General features: G+C 36.8%; 1 protein-coding gene across 1 annotated transcript in view; it reads left to right on the forward strand.

Moving 5' to 3' along the window:
- Positions 1-19,542, forward strand: part of LOC121725258 (sodium leak channel non-selective protein) — a 35,332-nt gene extending 15,790 nt beyond the window's left edge. Inside the window, exons 23-35 of the mRNA XM_042112129.1 lie at positions 144-277; positions 764-929; positions 8,263-8,457; positions 9,217-9,434; positions 10,833-11,056; positions 12,069-12,205; positions 12,774-12,910; positions 16,360-16,519; positions 17,218-17,319; positions 17,647-17,710; positions 17,932-18,025; positions 18,159-18,235; positions 18,660-19,542. Coding sequence (XP_041968063.1) covers positions 144-277; positions 764-929; positions 8,263-8,457; positions 9,217-9,434; positions 10,833-11,056; positions 12,069-12,205; positions 12,774-12,910; positions 16,360-16,519; positions 17,218-17,319; positions 17,647-17,710; positions 17,932-18,025; positions 18,159-18,235; positions 18,660-18,802 — 1,851 coding nt within the window. The 3' untranslated portion in view covers positions 18,803-19,542. The remainder of the gene's footprint in view (positions 1-143; positions 278-763; positions 930-8,262; positions 8,458-9,216; positions 9,435-10,832; positions 11,057-12,068; positions 12,206-12,773; positions 12,911-16,359; positions 16,520-17,217; positions 17,320-17,646; positions 17,711-17,931; positions 18,026-18,158; positions 18,236-18,659) is intronic.
- Positions 19,543-19,692: the final 150 nt, after the last annotated feature.

Raw genomic sequence — 19,692 nt, forward strand, 5'->3', positions numbered from 1 at the left:
ATGCTTTAAAATTTAACTGCGAGTGACCCAAATGGATCTTAAAATTTAAAATATTTAAACATAATATTACAATGATCACATTTTCTTATCTAATGCTTAATAAATCTACTCAATTTTATTTTCATTTAAAATTCTGTCAACAGGTCCACGCGATATACATTCACGTGTACATATTCTTGGGGTGCATGATCGGGTTGACGCTGTTTGTGGGTGTGGTGATTGCCAACTACTCGGAGAACAAGGGAACCGCCTTGCTCACTGTCGATCAGAGGAGATGGTTAGTTCGTTTTAATGAAGAGGGGCGTGTATTACTTCAACTGGTTATTTATGAGTTTGTTGCTCATTTTAATAAGGACGGTTATTTTGGGCATAAGAAAATGTGTTGGTTGTATAACCCGTAACTACTCAAGTGATATGACTCATTTAACGCGTTCCCGACTCCCTAAAGGAGTCTCACTGGAAAATCTGGAGCGACCTAAAAATATATCAGCGTCAAAACTAATCTTTAGGTAGAAGTTTTTTTATGACGATAAAATAATCAGCATCCAATATCCATCAGTAATAGCCTAAGTGATATTGAAGGCTTGATTTGTTCATCGCGCGGGAACCGTAAATTGTTCAAGGATAAAAGGTAGGTATCCCTATACCAGATTTCAGCAAAATCGGTTTAGCGGTTTGCACGTGAAGAGGTAACCAATAGACACTTTCTCATTTATAATATTGTGTGGATTTATCTTCTACTCATCTTATGTCACTTGTAAAGGTGCGACCTGAAGAAGAGGTTGAAGATCGCCCAGCCGCTGCACCTGCCGCCGCGGCCGGACGGGCGCAAGGTGCGCGCGCTGTGCTACGACATCACGCAGAACCTCACCTTCAAGCGCCTCATCGCCATCGTCGTGCTCATCAACAGCGGCCTGCTCGCCGTCACCGTGAGTCGACTATATGTTTGAATCCATTCTTTAGCCCCAATTTCACCATAATGTTAATATTAACAGCTTGTTAAACAGTCATGACTTCTCTTTCATTCATATAAATAATGAAAGAGGTAACGTGATACCATAGACTAAGTTTTTTTATTTTATTTAATCATTTATTGTGCACAAAAAAACATTCACAAATAATAATTTACACACAGTAAGACGTCACAATTGATCTGCTTATTTCTAATAGAAATCTCTTCCAGCAGCCCTACGGAATTTATACTATTTTTAATTTTCTATGGTGATACTAATTCGAGCATTAACTTTAACAGTCGTTGATTTGCAATTGGGCCTTAGCGTAACACTTTTACACTGACAAAAAAAGTTGCACAATATACGCTACATGATGCTTAGTTCTTGTCTATGAAGCGTCAATTCCAATGTTATAGACCAGGACAAAACATTATACAGTTTAGGCATTTTTTTCAATATTTTTATTACTAGGTATTTGTCTATTTTTATAGATATTCGTAACATACGAGTTTTTCTCTTGCTAGCTAGAACGATACTTTTGAAGATTGCGTGACAAATAATTTTGTTTCCTCGTCCTGTCTCGCGCCAATATTTGGCTAACAAATCGGTGATGAACCAGTCAATGAGAAAGACGCGCATGTTTTGTCTCGTGACATTGATCGAATTTGTCTACCCATATTGCCGTTTCATATTTAGGGAGGGGAAGAGGGGTTTTTGTGACAAGCTCGAGTGTGTCAGATTAAACTTGTATAGGCTTCCGACATGTAATCTAGTTATCATGGTATAGAAATCAGATTTCTCACGTGGTGGGTTAAAAAAAAGTTATTTTCAAATATTGAAATGTCATCGGATCTTACAGATTAGACAGGGGAAGTTTAGTACACCCCAAATAAACTACCATATAGGGCACTGATGATTCAAAGGTAAGGTAAGCCTGTAGCTACATTTTAAAATATTATAAAATAAAGCTTCATATTTTTCTAACTAAGCTTCGCAGATATTTTATGTTGCACTAAACTAAATGATTTAGTCCTTGTTGTCTAAAATCTTTTAATATTATATAATAAGCAATTTTCTGATTCATAATATATTTTCTTTTTCATAATTTTAAAATGGCAGCAGTTTCTGAACCCACCGCTGAAATAAAAAACGTTCTTATTTAAAAAAAAAAATAGTTTTACCTAATTTAAAAACCTATTAGGTCTCTATAACGCTTGAGTGACTCTACACGAATATCACCCTGGGCTCCCCTACTACTATGACAAGGGTCAATTCAAACCGACGCACAGTGTTTATTGTAGATCAAAAAACGGACATCGTCTTTTTTTTTGATAATTCGAAAGAGTACTTAGTAACAAATCCCCGAGTAAAACACCCAGGTCTCGCTTTAATAGTTTTTGAATTATCTCGAAAAGAAAATCCCAATCCCGCGTTCATAAAAAAGTGAAAAGTTATTATATTTAAAAATTGGTACAGATTAGAAAAAAACATGTGATATAATACTTGTAGGACAAACTAAAAGCTACATTATGAACCCTTTTTTAGTCGAGTCAACGAAGAAAATCGATTTTCAGTTTTTATTTTTTTCTGACTAAACTAAGTCGATGTCGAAAGCGCATATATTATATTACTTTCTAAGAAAGGTAATCATCACCACTACCAATAGTAAAAATACCAAATCCCTAACCCGTGGAACTTTTGAGTTCTATGACTTTAAAAAATCCGGGATTGGCGAGATTCGTGAACTTTGTTTTTTTATTACACTGTTCAATCGTGTTGCTAACAAGGAACAAATTCTGCGAAGTAACTATATTTATCAAACTCTAAAAAGTATTAATTTTCTAAGAATGTAATTTTTTGACGAAATATCTAAAGAAAATGCGTAAGTTAAAAATTTGTATAGAATTTGTACACAGTGCCTTCTTATTTTTATTTCTAACCAATTAAAAATAAAAATAAGTTTAATTTCTGAGTATTTAAATACTTTTTTCAGAATGTTACATGTTGACCTACCACCTGTTCGGGAACTAACCCGTCGAGAAGAATCAGCGTAAGAATCTAGCACGGCGCCACTTTTTAGCCAAAAATTTAAAATTACTCTTTTAAAATAGGATTTACAACTTAATCTATAAAATGTAAAGAATTAACATATAAGTTAACAGTGTAAGTCACAAAATTATGAAAAATATTCTTTTAAGGTAGACTTGCTAGCAGCTACCAACTGCCAAGATGTGTCATCGCCCATCGCCTATGAAATCGTTGAATTTATGGTAGGCTTTAGCAAAAATAATACGTTCTTTTGACTACCTTTTTTAATTTATTAATGGAAATATTTTGAAACATTTTTTAAGTTTTATTATAAAAACTCATACATTGACCCACGGAAGAGTTTAAAGGCTAACTTTATTTTTTTCATGTAAGTATAATAGTATATTATGTCTTCAGCACTTGCCCCTGGTAAAATCGAAGAACAAAGAAATGTGTTTTTTAAAAATGTGGCATAACTCAGAAAAATTAAAAATAAACTTCGTTTTCATAGTTTCCCATTTAAACCTTGACTCCAGACAAAAACGCAAAAAACGAGTACCTTATCTACCTGAAGTAATAAACTTATTAATACCTTTTAAACCTGTCCCTATGATAATAATTAATAACAATAGCTCAGTGACGATGGTGAAAGTAATAAATTAATTAACACCGACGCTGACGTCATAACAATTATACTATCATACTTTAAAACGATAAAAAGAAGCTTGATATCTAAGTTTTGTGGCTAATCCCACATTTTTAAAAACACATTTCTTTGGTATTCGAATTTCACCAGTAGTGAATGTTGACGACAATTAATATTATACATGACGGCAACGGTGATGACGTAACACGTCCATTGATTATATATTTTTTACTTTAATAGTACTTACTTATACATTATCCTAAAGCATTTCGTCGAAATGTATGAAAAAAGTACATTTAAAAATATTTAGTACTTCTTAAGCTTTGACAACTATAGTTACTTCGTAGAATTTGTTCCTTGTTAGCAACACGATCGAATAGTGTAAAAAAAAAAACAAAGTCCACAAATCCCGCCAATCCCGGATTTTTTTAAGTCATAGAACTCAGAAGTTCCACGGGTTAGGGATTTGGTATTTTTACTATTGGTAGTGGTGATGATTACCTTTCTTTTAAAGTAACATGCGCTTTAGACATCGACTTAGTTTAGTCAGAAAAAAATAAAAACTAAAAATCGATTTTCTTCGTTTTCATGGCCCCCCTAAGTGATAGCTGACAAAAAAGGGTTCATAATGTAGCTTTTAGTATGTCCTACAAATATTATATCACATGTTTTTTTTTTCTTATCTGTGCCAATTTTGAAATATAATTACTTTTCACTTTTTTATGAACGCGGGATTGGGATTTTCTTTTTGAGATAATTCAAAAACTATTAAAGCGAGACACCTGGGTGTTTTGTCATTAAGTACTCTTTAGAATTAACAAATAAAAAGACGATGTCCGTTTTTTGGTCTACAATAAACACTGTGCGACGCGTAGATTCAAATAAAATTTTATGGATTTGATAGATTTCAATTGCGTGAGACGTCATGCATGTCAGACGACTGTCAATTCATTACAAATTTAGAAATGCATCTACGCGTCGCGTTGCGACTTGCGGTCTCAAGTGACCCACATAAAATCAGTTATGACTTGCATACAGCCCCGGATCTTCAATTTTTTTCAGGCGGGGCTAAAACTGAAAAATGCCACCCCCCACGGGCGTATATATAGCTTTGATAAGGGGGGGGGGGGGGGGGGGGGTCCCTAACGAAAAAAAGCGGCCAAGTGTGAGTTGGACTCGCCCATGAAGGGTTCTGCAGCAGCCTAAATACCTACTCTGCCTAAGGACACGCTCCACAGTATAAATTTTTTTATTATATTGTAAATAGTAAAAAAATACAATCGTACCTCGCCGATGACAATCGATGACAATCTATACTAATATTATAAATGCGAAAGTATCTCTGTCTGTCTGTCTGTCTGTCTGTCTGTCTCGCTTTCACGCCAAAACTACTGAACCGATTGCAATGAAATTTTGTACACAGTTATTCTAGAGTCTGAGAAAGGACATAGGCTACATTTTGATGTGGGAAAATATCTTATTTCCATGAAAATATCGATGAAAATTTATTCGCATTGCGCAGGCCAGCGCTCATCCCGGGGGTCCTGGGTTCGAGTCCCGCAGGCGGAACAAGTTTTCAATGTTCCTGGGTCTTGGATGTGTATTAAAATAATATTTCAAAAATCTTAAATATATTTTATGTATAATATTATAAAAAATCCACAAATATATCGATGCAATTTAGTTCTAATACGATTCAACAGATGGCGTTTTATTTTATTTTAGTTCTAATACGATTCAACAGATGGCGTTTTATTTTTTACTTAAATATATTTTATGTATCTATACTTCTATACTAATCCATACTAATATTATAAATGCGAAAGTATCTCTGTCTGTCTGTCTGTCTGTCTCACTTTCACGCCAAAAACTAATATTATAAATGCGAAAGTATCTCTGTCTGTCTGTCTGTCTGTCTCGCTTTCACGCCAAAACTACTGAACCGATTGCAATGAAATTTTGTACACAGTTATTCTAGAGTCTGAGAAAGGACATAGGCTACATTTTGATGTGGGAAAATATCTTATTTCCATGAAAATATCGATGAAAATGAATTCGCATTGCGCGTGGCCAGCGCTCATCCCGGGGGTCCTGGGTTCGAGTCCCGCAGGCGGAACAAAAAGTTTTCAATGTTCCTGGGTCTTGGATGTGTATTAAAATAATATTTCAAAAATCTTAAATATATTTTATGTATAATATTATAAAAAATCCAGAAATATATCGATGCAATTTAGTTCTAATACGATTCAACAGATGGCGTTTTATTTTATTTTAGTTCTAATACGATTCAACAGATGGCGTTTTATTTTTTACTTAAATATATTTTATGTATCTATACTTCTATACTAATCCATACTAATATTATAAATGCGAAAGTATCTCTGTCTGTCTGTCTGTCTGTCTCACTTTCACGCCAAAAACTAATATTATAAATGCGAAAGTATCTCTGTCTGTCTGTCTGTCTGTCTGTCTCGCTTTCACGCCAAAACTACTGAACCGATTGCAATGAAATTTTGTACACAGTTATTCTAGAGTCTGAGAAAGGACATAGGCTACATTTTGATGTGGGAAAATATCTTATTTCCATGAAAATATCGATGAAAATGAATTCGCATTGCGCGTGGCCAGCGCTCATCCCGGGGGTCCTGGGTTCGAGTCCCGCAGGCGGAACAAAAAGTTTTCAATGTTCCTGGGTCTTGGATGTGTATTAAAATAATATTTCAAAAATCTTAAATATATTTTATGTATAATATTATAAAAAATCCAGAAATATATCGACGCGATGCAATGAACATTTTAGTTCTAATACGATTCAACAGATGGCGCTTTTTTTTACTTCGTTGGAACATAAAACTAATCATACTTATTAGTTATTATGTTTTTGTTTATAGTTTTTAATACGTTAGAATATTATGTTTAATAATATTATCACTTGCTATAATAATAATCAATCTATCTTATCTTATAGAACTCCTACTGCATTTCTAAGGAGTTCGAGTGTGTTGTGTTGGCCTATATTCCATCCAGAAAATATATCAATGCAATCAACATTTTAATTCTAATATATGAAAACAGATGGCGTTTTATTTTTTACTTCATTATTATAACAGAACTACTCATACGGTACCTACTTTATTATATATTATTGTTTTTATTCATAACTAGCTGTTGCCCGCGACTTCGTCCGCGTGGACTTTAGTTTATAGCGCGCGGTGTCAACAAAATTTGTGTCAAATTTAAAAACTTTTTAAAACCCTGGTAAGTGGTACCCCTCTTAGGGCCGCGCTACACCGGAATGGCAGCGCTGAAAGTGCTCGCCTCGCCGCTGCCATTCCGGTGTAGCGCGGCCCTTAATTAATCAAAATAACCAAAAACAGCTGTGCAGTGTGCACATAATCTGTACTAATATTATGAATGCGAAAGTATCTCTGTCTGTCTGTCTGTCTGTCAGTCTCGCTTTTACGCCAAACGCCAAAACTACCGAACCGATTGTAATGAAATTTTGTATACTGATAGTCTAAAGCCTGAGAAAGGACATAGGCTACTTTTTTACTGGAAAAAAGGGTTGTAAGGGTCGTAAATTTGTTCAAAAAATTCATAATAGATGGCGCCGTGCGTCTTCTACATCGCGCTGACGCTTGCTCAAAAGTCTTTCTATAAGCGGTGGTATCATCTTACATTTAAGTCTCGATTTTTTTCGATTGTTATATCTATTCTACGGTATTAAATAACTCAGTACTTTATCTGTGCAGGCAGTGACGTAACCTTAAGACCAAATTTCACCAACGACTGTTAAAGTTAATGCTCGAATTAGTATCACGTTAGCTGTTTTGTTTTTCATATGAATGAAAGAGAAGACAGGATATTTTAACAAGCTGTTAACACTAACAGACGTTGGTGAAATTGGGGCTAAACCTATCAATGATAAATAGTTTATGGGTAAAGTTGTGTAATTGGGGGGGCTAAATAAGCTTTAAAATTTGGCATAATATATAAAGTTTAACATACAAAAATGAAGTACTTATTGTTTGCACACTGCACAGCTGTATTGATTTAAGGAGTACCAGGGTTTTTTTTATAAAAGCTTTTGACACCAATTTTGTTGACATCGCGCGCTATAAACTGAAGTCCACGCGGACGAAGTCGCGGGCAACAGCTAGTAATATTATATTGTCGATTGGACAAGTAAGGTGGATAGTATAGTATAGTGGTATAGTTTATTTTCACCTTTATCATCCATATAATTTCAGCTATCAATATTATGTAGGATATATATAATATAATTAACAGGGGTTTAAAAGCGTGCGAGAGCCGGGCGCGTATTTGGAACTATGCCTACGCGCCTCGTGAGTAATAAATGTTCGTGCAGCACGTCTCACTCCACAGTCCGCGCTCAGGGTATCGGTCAAGTTGATATGGCCATGAAATTGCTGTACTTGTGCTATTATATATTTTATTACGTGGTCAATGATGAGTTGTCCATTATTGGTTCGTGAAGTATGAATTTGGCCGCCCCCTGAATTTGCCACCCGGGGCACAGACCCCGGCTTCCCCCCCCCCCCTAGATCCGGGGCTGCTTGCATAGATAAATATTAAATAACACTGGCCAGTATGCACTTCATATTGTTTCATCAGTGGTCCCGTCACTCGGCGGACACGTGGCGGCTGGCGCTGACGTCGGCGCTGCTGACGCTGGTGTTCGTGGCGGAGGTGGTGCTGAAGACGATCGCGTTCACGCCGCGCGGCTACTGGCAGAGTCGCCGCAACCGCTACGACCTGCTAGTCACCGTCGCCGGCTGCATATGGGTCTTCATGCACTTCACGCTGCAGGTAATCATTAAAAAAAATCGATTGTCCGTAAAGTCTGTTAGCTGACGATAGTTGAACGTGACAACGTCGCCTTAAATGGAACGCCTCAGAGCGAGGTAACGCCGCATGACTTTCGTGTGTGCAGCCGGCTCCATGATCCTTCGAATTATAATACGTTGTCACGTCAAAAGCTGCAGTCGGGACTCGGGACCGACTGCTCTAGAGCGGTCGCGTTGAAGTCGTATCATACAGTCGACCATACATATCCTTTTTTGTTCTGCCGCACGGCGAAACTCGACCGCAGAACGACTGCTCCGACCGCTCAAGAACTACTCGAGCGGTCCGTGTATTGCAGATATGAATTTAGCATGGAAACTGCAGATCGCCGAGCGGCAACCGCACCTTACTTTCAAATTTTACAACAATTTCTAAACAAACTGCCCCTAAACTAGGCGTAGCACGACACATATGGGGGAAATCTAGTCCATTTCGCTAGTGACTCATGTCATAATTCTCAGAAACTGGACAAAGATAAAAGAAATTCAAAAACTTCTATAAAACGAAAAGTAGGAAGTTTTATTTACTTACAAGCTAATATTGGATTAAACATCATGGCAAGACAAAAAAATCGATTTATGTTTAATATTATTAAGTATATTACTTATGTAATTGATTGTACTGTCAATTGATTGTCATTTCTTGATGAAAATTCATGTTGAACTATTGTCATCTAGCCCATGGCATGGCCCATAGTCCATAGACTATTTGTTACTTTTGTAGAACGATCTATCGTACTTCGTGGGCTTCATGGTGGTGATCCTGCGCTTCTTCACGATAACGGGCAAGCACACGACGCTCAAGATGCTGATGCTGACGGTGGGCGTGAGCGTGTGCAAGAGCTTCTTCATCATATTCGGCATGTTCCTGCTCGTGTTCTTCTACGCGCTCGCCGGCACTATCGTCTTTGGGAACGTCAAGTATGGCGAGGGAATAGGAAGGTGAATCTTAAAGGCAAAATTACACGACAGCGAAGCGTCACGGCCCATTATTATTATTTGTATAAAAAATATTCCAGTAATATGTAAAGTGTGTCGTCTGCGATCTCCCTAACATATTATTTGTCTATATTTTAGAATAAATTTTTTAACTTTAAACTTGGCCAAATTCAATTAGCCAAGTTTAAAAAGTAAAAAACTTGAGAGGTGTCCCGAGGACACCCGAATGGAACGAAGTTATTCCTTATGTTAAAAAAATGCATATATATATATATATATATATATATATATATATATATATATATATATATATATATATATATATATATATATATACATACAGTAAAAAGTATATACAATAAAAGCAGCAGCGCTGAAAGACGAATTTTTTTTTCACTCTTGTATGGGCAAGGGCCCGAGCGTCACGAGTTTCCCCATACAAAAGTGAAAAAAATGTTTGGTCTTTCAACGCTGCTACTTTCACATTGAACTCTCTACAAGGAACACGTACACACCCTAAAGTATTATCACTTGTTTTTGTTACACCCTGTATATATATATATATATATATATATATATATATATATATATATATATATATATATATATATATATATATATATATATAATGTATATATTTATTTATACATATACACTCAAACAAATATTAAAAAACGCCATCTATTAAGAGGATTCCACACCGCCATTTTTTCCATACAAACGTTGTCCCCTGTTTCCTCCCTGGATAATGCTAGTAGAGTTATAATTTTTTTCCTGAATATCTACGGCCACTAATACAATGTCCCTATGTTTTCTTTTTTTTTTCATAATTTAATTATTAAATAAGATATGAACGTTCAAAAACCTAAAAAAATGGCCAGATTTTCCGCTGTGTTCAAACGTCCAGAAAACAGATTTGGCTAGATTATACAAAAAAAAGCAAAACATAGGAACACAGCTCAAGCCTTTTTTTTATCTTTAATGAAAAAAGTACTTAAATCGGTTAAGTTTTGGAGAAGGAATCAGGGAACAACGAATCGTTGATTTTCTGGATTTTCTGCAGTTGTCTCTATCGCGTTCTGCGGTATAGGCTTGAGGTAAGGGAGACAGCTATAGATATTACACGTACTTTTTTTTCATTTCTCTAGCCCCTGGTGTATCCTCTTAACGCCCAGGAATACTATCAACGCCTTCTGCCCCTACCATGCAGGTACTTACTAATAAAAAAGTGTATAGGTCAAATATCGTTCTGTCTAGCCTCCTTTACGCCGAACGCGCGATAAGAAACTTCGTTCCAAAAATATTTTGAATTTGTAATGTAATTTTGCCGTCTTTTTTACTGGATTTGTTGTGCACCCCTTTTAATTTACATCTATAATTTTTCTTTTCCTGCTATTATAGACGGGCGAACTTCAACTCGCCGATCCACAGCGTGGCGATGTTATTCCGGATAGTGACGGGCGAGGACTGGAACAAGATAATGCACGACTGCATGGTCGCGCCGCCGTACTGCACCCCCGCCGACAACTACTGGGAGACCGACTGCGGCAACTTCACCGCCTCCCTCGCTTACTTCTGCACCTTCTACGTCATTATAACGTACATCGTGCTCAATCTGCTTGTGGGTGGGTATCATCTTGACTCGAATAATGCTTCCAGTGCAGGCTCACTCGCGCGTGTTACTCGATCGAGCAATCACGTCGAGCTAAACACGTGGCTTGGGCTTTCCTCCACATATTTAGCATTACTCTATCGAGTAAGCTCGCCGTTCACTATTCACCGAACCGTTCAAGCCAAAAGATATCTGTTCAACTAAGGAGAAGGTCGACTCGCGTCACTCGAAGTCACGTCCACACGCTTGAGTAAAGCTCGAGTAAAGGCTCGCGTCGAGTAAGTTCGAAGGAAACATCGAGCCGGCTCGATGCAAGCCTTCGAGCTGTGAATTTTGCGGTCCACACGGTGGTTTTTGCTCGATTTGGAGTAAAACTATCGAGCAAAACCGTATGTGAGTACTTAGCATTACGCAAGATAGCCTTTAATTGACGTGACAACGTCAATAACTCGTTACTACGGGCTGCATACACGAAAAAGTTGACGTCATTGTCCCGTTCCGCAAGCAAGAGCGCGGCACGAACTAAAGAGAGGCATGAATCGGCATGATCGACTCGAGCGATCGGCTCATTTCGTAGTTGTCACGTCAAGCTACCGTCCGTAAACCGACTTTACAGACAGGGCGGGGAAGGCCGCGCCTGGGCATACCAACTAAACCCCCAGCGAGTATTCCTACTTTCCGCTTTAAGCAGGGCCACGGGATACGCGGGGTATACTGTACCCAACCGCGACCCTGCCACCGAATGCCCCTATAAGGCACTAGTGCATGGCTGTTAGGCCCACACTGCACTGTACTATGATGTGTATGATCTTTGTATGTCTAAGTGAAGAACGAATTTCTATTTCTACGAACCTAGCTACAACAGCCTATAATTATTTATTATAAGTATTAAAGTTATATCATATTTAATCTATTAAGCAGCAGCCGGCTGCCATGGACGGATTAAATGCTTCTTAATAAAGAAATATCGACATCTTAAATTTTAAAAGTGTCTGAAAAATGTAAATAAACATTTACCTTTGTAGCTATCATTATGGAGAACTTTTCGTTGTTCTACTCGAATGAAGAGGACGCTTTGCTGTCGTACGCGGACATCAGGAATTTCCAAAACACCTGGAATATTGTAGATGTCCACCAGAAAGGCGTTATCCCAGTGAGAAAGGTAAGGCGTACATTATCTTTTATACAAATTCGTTGTCATAGCAAAAATGGTAAACTAAGTTTTTGTTGGCCAATTGATCAATTCTGCTAAATAGCTTCACAATAATACAGTGATTACGGCTTTGATGCAGTGTTTATTAATGAAACTACAAATTGGTAATCTAATAAAAATGACAAACTAACGATAAACGATTGCATTTTCATAACAACAGAAAACAGTCCTTTCTGTTTATTAGACTCCGGATCATATCAAATTTATCAAAACTGTATTAAAATAGCAGAATATCAAAGATATATTAGGGCCTTTCCACGCGACGTATTTTTTGCGCACTGACGACGCGCGTTTCTGATGCGTTTGTCTTCTGCGTGTTTTCATCGCGGTTTGGCAGATATAAAGTTAAAAATGTGTGGGCTTCCTTCCGTTTGCTGAGCGTTCAACTTGCGTTTGTATCGATACAAACGAGCGTAAAAAACGTCGTGTGGAAGGGCCCTTAGTGTTGGATTAAAATTTAAAATAGATATTGCATCCTTTTCTAGAATATCTTTTTTTCCGACTGTCTCCTGTGCAGGTGAAGTTCATCCTGCGTCTGCTGAAGGGTCGGCTGGAGTGCGACACGCACAAGGAGAGGCTGCTGTTCAAGTACATGTGCTACGAGCTCGAGCGACTCCACAACGGCGAGGACGTCACCTTCCATGACGTCATCAAGTTCGTATACCAGTCAATTCTGTAGTCTTTTTTAGGGTTCCGTACCCAAAGGGTAAAAACGGGACCCTACTATTACTAAGACTTCGTTGTCTGTCTGTCTGTCTCCAGACTCAAGAACCGCTATAGCTAGACTTCTGTTGTATATTTTTGTTGCCACTATAACAACAATAATACTAAAAACAAAATAAAATTAATATTATTTATATTAAAAGTTTAGGGTATTTAGGTATATATAAAAAAGGCCAAAAAATCACGTATCTTGTATGGGAATACAACAAACGTGGTTTTTTGGACAAAAACACAATTTTTTACCTATTTTCGTTCTATTACGGTACGGAATCCGTCGTGTGTGAGTTTGACTCGCACTTGGCCGATTTTATTTAGTTGTCTCATACCAAAAAAAAGTATAGAGTTGTTTCTACGTACAACGAAGTGAGGTCGATTTTTGATTCAAGAGAGTCGTATACGAAAACAGCAATGTTAATTTTCATGTATTTACATACATATGTGAGCAAGTACGAGTTTAAAATGGTTACATACTCAAATACTACTTTGTTTTTTAATAGAATCAGTTAAACATTTATTTTAACAATTTATCTACACTACTATTATAAAGAGGAAAGATTTGATTATTTGTTTGTCTTGAATAGGCTCCGAAACTACTGGACCGATTTGAAAGATTCTTTTACCATTGGAATCCTACATTAATTCTGCTGAACATAGGCTAAATTTTATTTTGGAAAAAAATAGGGTTCCGTAAGATATTTGGGATTTTCGGACGCAAAGTTTTATTTTTATTTATTTATTAAACAAACTTATCTACTATTACAGGATAACCCATACAGAAGATATTTATAGGAACTTAAACATTACAACACAAATTTAATTACAACTTAACGCTAATAGCACAATAAGTATAATTAGGACCTATATTTATAATTAATATAATATACATTTTACACTATGTCAGAAGACAAAATGCAGCTCTTGTGAATTCACTCAGTGAACAAGAAAATAAGTCTATTTTTAAAGACAACATGTTGAGCGCCCGTAGCGCACGTGTTAGCGGCGCTCGTTGCAGTAAATTGGTGCGCGCACGAGGCACCAGCAACAGAGGTGGCCGGCGCCGGCGCTACGCATACCCATCCGGGACACACAACACAATGACTGCTTCCAGAACTGCAGGATTATTTATCTTACCTCTTTAACTTAAACAAGTACGTAACGAGTGCAACCTCCCTACGTACTTCGAGTTTGTAATAGCCCGTCATACCCAGTAGAAATAAGGACGGATACAACAACGGATACCCAGGGTAAACACCGTGTAGTCTCGAGTACAAGTACCTGATAAATTTATTTTGTATCCGCTCTATCATTAATTTATATTTCGTTTCATGTGGCGACCATATACCTGAGTTGCACTCCAAGTGACTCTTTACTAAAGCTTCATATAATGTTCTTACAGCTCCCATGTTGGTAAATTTATTTGTCATACGTAACACCAGCCCCAAGTTTCGGTACGCTTTCTTACACACAGTAGTGACGTGCTTGCTGAAGTTTACGTCAGAGGTAAAATGCACTCCTAAGTCCCTAACCTCAGTGACCCGCTGCAGCGGCATCCCGTCCATAACGTATTGATGATGACTAGGGTTTCGGGCGCGCGTGAACGACAGCACAGAACACTTAGTCACATTAAAATATAGTTTATTTTTGGAACTCCATTGCAATACCTTATCTATTTCCTTCTGTAATAGTACATGATCTATGTTTTTTTTAATAACCTGAATCAGTTTAAAATCGTCTGCAAATAATAATCTTTTTAATTTATCTACAACATTCGGTAAATCGTTAATTGTTATGATGAAAAGCGAAGGCCCCAAATTACTACCCTGACCTACCCCAGATCTAGTAAAATATATTTCAGAAACCTGTCCGTTACAGTCTACATACTGACGTCGGTCACGTAGGTAGCTGGCAAATAACTGTAGCGTGTGCGGGGAACAGCCGACACTGGCCAATTTAGCTAAAAGTACATCGTTATCTACTGTATCAAACGCTTTTTGGAAATCGAGATTTTGGAAAGCGGATTCAAAGACCTTAGCAGGAGAACATAACACTGCCACAGGTCTATAATCACTAGCCACTGAAGCTAGTTTAACCTTGGTTACCGGTACTACCCTCGTCAACTTCCATCAAGTGTAAAAAATCAACCAGAAATGTTACTTTTTTCGCGTACGCTGCCTAAACTATAAAAGATAGAACCATAAAATGTTCTAAGTAATTGTAGATCTTTTAAATATCTACAAAAAGTCCGCGACACACTATACCTATCTATGTTGAGTGAGGCACAATAACCATTTTTTTATTAAAAAATCTTGAAATGTTTTTGGACTACATTTAAATGCCTTTATTTTACTCATGGCATTAATTCTTATCAAAATAAATTATTTCATTACTAAGTACAGTTAATGTAGATAATAATATTTGGTCTTTGAATGATTAAAATTGGACCGTTGGTTTTAATGTTATGGCGAAATTAAAATATTACGATTTCTGCTGCACGTTGCGAATTGGGCGTCGTCAAGGCGCGCCGCGCGCGGGTGTGCTCGCCCGGAGAGTCCACGTTAATATTAATTATTATTACCTCGATCATGGGAATCGCAGACACAATAGATTTATAATATAGTAGTTATGCGACAGCCGGGTGCCGCTTCATTGATGGGATGATATTATAGTGCTTCATTAATTCATTACGTTTTGAATGACTACTATTTTTGATTGCTATTATAATTAATTTCTATAACTATAAATCTCCAATAGCGCCAGCCGGCTACCAGCATAACAATTATTGAAGATCTGTTGTGTCTGCGATACCCACGATGCCGATGGAAGTATATAATTAATGCCATGTAAACCATTTTTATGTTCTACTTAACATAAAGATTGACTAAGAAATAAAGATTGAAAAAAAATATATTTAAAAATCAATGTCCACCCGTGCGAAGCCTTTGTTTTGAAAGATTGAAGTTTCATTATACTTTGATCGCATTTCGAATAGTAAGTCACTGATAAATAATCTACAAATCATTCAACTGTTGTGGTGTAGCGATAAAAACTTTTAATTAATAAACGGTTCTAGCAAACGATGGCTGGCTGGCTCCCAAACCAACGCTAAATTAATTTGAATTTTTCAAGTATTATTTTAAGGTGCTCCCTCTCCGGGAGCATTCGCTTTTAATGTAACATTATAGATTCGACTTTGAGCACTACAGTACCATACTAACTCCCTGACCGACGAGCATTCTCGTGTAATGTCAAATTTTAAGTTACAAGTTATATCAAAATATGATGTATCACAAGATGCTCATTGTAATGTTCGGTTCTCCTACTTCACTGATGTAATGCTCGAGTCGGGAGCACCTTTATGTAACATGTGATGTATTGAACAGCATGCTGTCGTACCGCACGGTGGACATCCGCAAGTCGCTGCAGATGGAGGAGCTGCTGGCGCGCGAGGAGTTCGAGTTCCTCATAGAGGAGGAAGTCGCCAAGCAGACCATCCGCACCTGGCTCGAGGGCTGCCTCAAGAAGATCCGTGCCAACAGCAGCGTGAGTTTTACAATATAATAATTGATTAAGTGAGTGGAAGAAACAGATAACATTTTATAACATAAGGACAACTACCCATTTCTTCCCTTATAATTTTAACAAACCTTTTAACTTATACTACTACTACTTACCATATACACTTCATCATCTGGCTAAGATACACAGTTGTTTTTATTTTAAAACATTTTTCCGGCCCTAAAGTCTCCATTTACGCAAAAACGGCAATTGTTTTAACTGTTACTTACCTGCTTCTTTTGATCATGGGTTTTTCGCTCATAAAAATATATCTTTTTCTGCCTCTTTAGTTACATTTTGTTAGTACCAAGGTTTAAAGTTATTCTTAATAAATAGCAGCGTGAGTTGTTAGGCCACATAACACATTGTGATTCGATGGCGAGTGATATTGTGAAGTCAAGTGGCCGCCGACTTGTAATGACGTTTCTTAGCTAGACAATGTCTAGCTAGCTAAGAAATAGACGTGTATATTGTCATCAGAACTCAGACAGAGCGCGTACAAAATTTCATCCTAATCGAAGACCGGGAAGTGGGTCAAATTAAGATTAAGTATGTACAAGGTTTTCTTACATACATAGTTATAGTTACAAGTGAAGCTATAAAAGCGTGTTAAAAAGAAACTACGTTTTGAACATTTATACTGGATCCCTTCCATAATAACAGAAAATTTCTTCAAAATTCAGAAACAGCAGACTAGTTTGATAGCCGGACTGAGGAAGACCAACGAGCAGCCGCTCGACATCAACAACGAGAAGTTGGACAAGGAGAAACAGGAGGAGACTCAGGTTAGTTGGCTTTACAATTATTAACACGTCCATCGTGGGTGTCACAGGCACAATATATTTTCAATTGTTATGCGGCAGCCGGCTGCCGCTTGGGAATTGATGGGGTTAATAATCATAATTAAATCAAAGTATTAAAATGATATCAATCATTGACAAAAATTAAGTATCTACACAATAATCTGAACTTAAATCCTTCAATTAACTTTCGAAAAAATTTATCAGTCTTGAGAAGAAAATTAATTTCCAATTTAGACCAATGAATCAGTTAAATAGTATTTAAGTTTTAAGTCAATCTTAATGTAAATAAAATAATTATATTCTGGCTAGCAAACCGTGGCGAGCACCGGCCGTACTGAGATGACAGAATCTACGTCTCAACCCATAATGTCCAGTAAGTAACAATTATTTTACTTTCAAAACCCATTTTCGATAACCTTTATGTAATATTTTTTTATTAAAAAAAATGGGGTGTAATCACAACGAAATGGTCTAAAAGACCCATCTTATTGTCAATGGACATTGGGATTATACACCCCATTTTTTTGTTGTTTTAATTTTCCAATGCAAGGATATCATTGATTGATTTGTTAAACTTGTTGTTTAATTTTATAGGTGTCATGTCGACTTCGTTGGAATCTCAGCCCAAAAGACCTTCAACTAAAAATCAGTTCAAAAGATCGGGCTTGCCAACGGTAACAATACCAAGGTATGGTATCTTTTTTTTGTAATGAATGAAATAAGATTATGACTTCGTAACTGTCTGGAATTATACTTCTATAATATCTTATATCTTCATATTTGCCATTAAACTTACCACGATTTTATTTGCAAATTTCTAGGCCAGAGAGTCCAGTGAAGAAATATCTACAACCGACGCTGAGTGACCCGCATCCAACGCTCAATAAAAAACCCACAAGTAAGTTATCCCTGCTAATATTATAATTAACTACAAGTTAAAACGATGTACCGGTTTTATTTAAATTAGGTATGGAGATTTTAGGTCTCAGGACCTTTTTTAGCCACATACGACTATGGAAGAAGATTGTGTTTGATTTATGATGCATGCATGCGAGTATCGTAACTGAGCATTTTTCCGAGGTAAAAATATTGTTTTTCTTGCAAAGGATATTTTTGTTTAATAGCGATCTCACTGGCGTACTCAACAACCTTTATTGAGTACGGCAGATATAATATACAATACCAAAATTTAATGAAGAGTTTGATAGATCATTATGGGGCAGTGAAAATTTTTAATTACTTAAATTTTAGTAATTAATGTTCCACTCTGTGAGCGGCAGTTAAAGTTGTATGCAGCCTAAAAGAGAGATTTAAATTCGCAGCGATAGTAAAGAGCTACGTGCGTCCAGCGGGCAGCGGGGGCGGGGCGTGCGCGGCGGCGGGCGTAGCCGGCCTCAGCGACGTGCTCGCGTGGTGGGGCGGCCAGCTCACCGCACACCCTGCACACACCACCACCACGCTCTAGTAGAAGTAAGGATATTTAAAAATGAATGTATACTACCGCGGCAATTGATCTCATTAAGTTAGGGTGTAGTTAAACAACGCCTTGCGCACTGGTTACCCCGAAGAAGTGGCTAAAATATTAACTTACAAGTCAAACAGCAAATCGTCTTTCTGTTTTGTGGGTGGGCGTGGGTTTTTAACACTCCATTATGAAGGTAGGCAGTCGTCGTCATCGTCAGTATAAAAGCTACAGAATTTAGACCTTATTAACTAAATAAGGCTAACTTTATGTGTACTGTGTAGCTGTGTGCAAGTAGTACACTTGCTGTGACTATATCGTTAGCAAATATCAAAAATTTATTATCTGTCAATTTATTTAACGTCTATTTATAATACTTATAGTAAAAATTGTGATAATATCTTTCTGATCGTATTATTCAAAGAGCCTAAGAAAATTACTATTATAGTTGAATTAATTCTGTAACAACCTTTTAGAAACAAATACAAATAGTAATATGCTAAAGCATAAACAGAGCGCTGTGGCGGAACACCTGTTTAATATCTATAGGTTAAAAATATCACCTTGGTTAATAATAAAATAAAATTATTGACCTTAATCTCAACATAAACCTAAAGTCTATTTAACCCAACTGTTACAACTATAGCGAGATCAAACTGTTACATAAATTTGGATTATAGTTTTAATAATAATATATGTATTTTATTGATTACAAATTACAATATTGCTCTGAAGTGTCAAATAATCTTGGTTTTTAGCTGGGGATAATAAATATGAATATTTTACATACAATATATAACAATTATTTTATTGTTGATTTAATAACATTTATTTTAATTTAGGTACAATTTAGCATAATGGCATGTTATTTTATTAATGTTAGTCGAATATTA

The sequence above is a fragment of the Aricia agestis genome, chromosome 1 (genome assembly GCF_905147365.1).
Source record: "Aricia agestis chromosome 1, ilAriAges1.1, whole genome shotgun sequence".
Taxonomy (NCBI): Eukaryota; Metazoa; Arthropoda; class Insecta; order Lepidoptera; family Lycaenidae; genus Aricia; species Aricia agestis.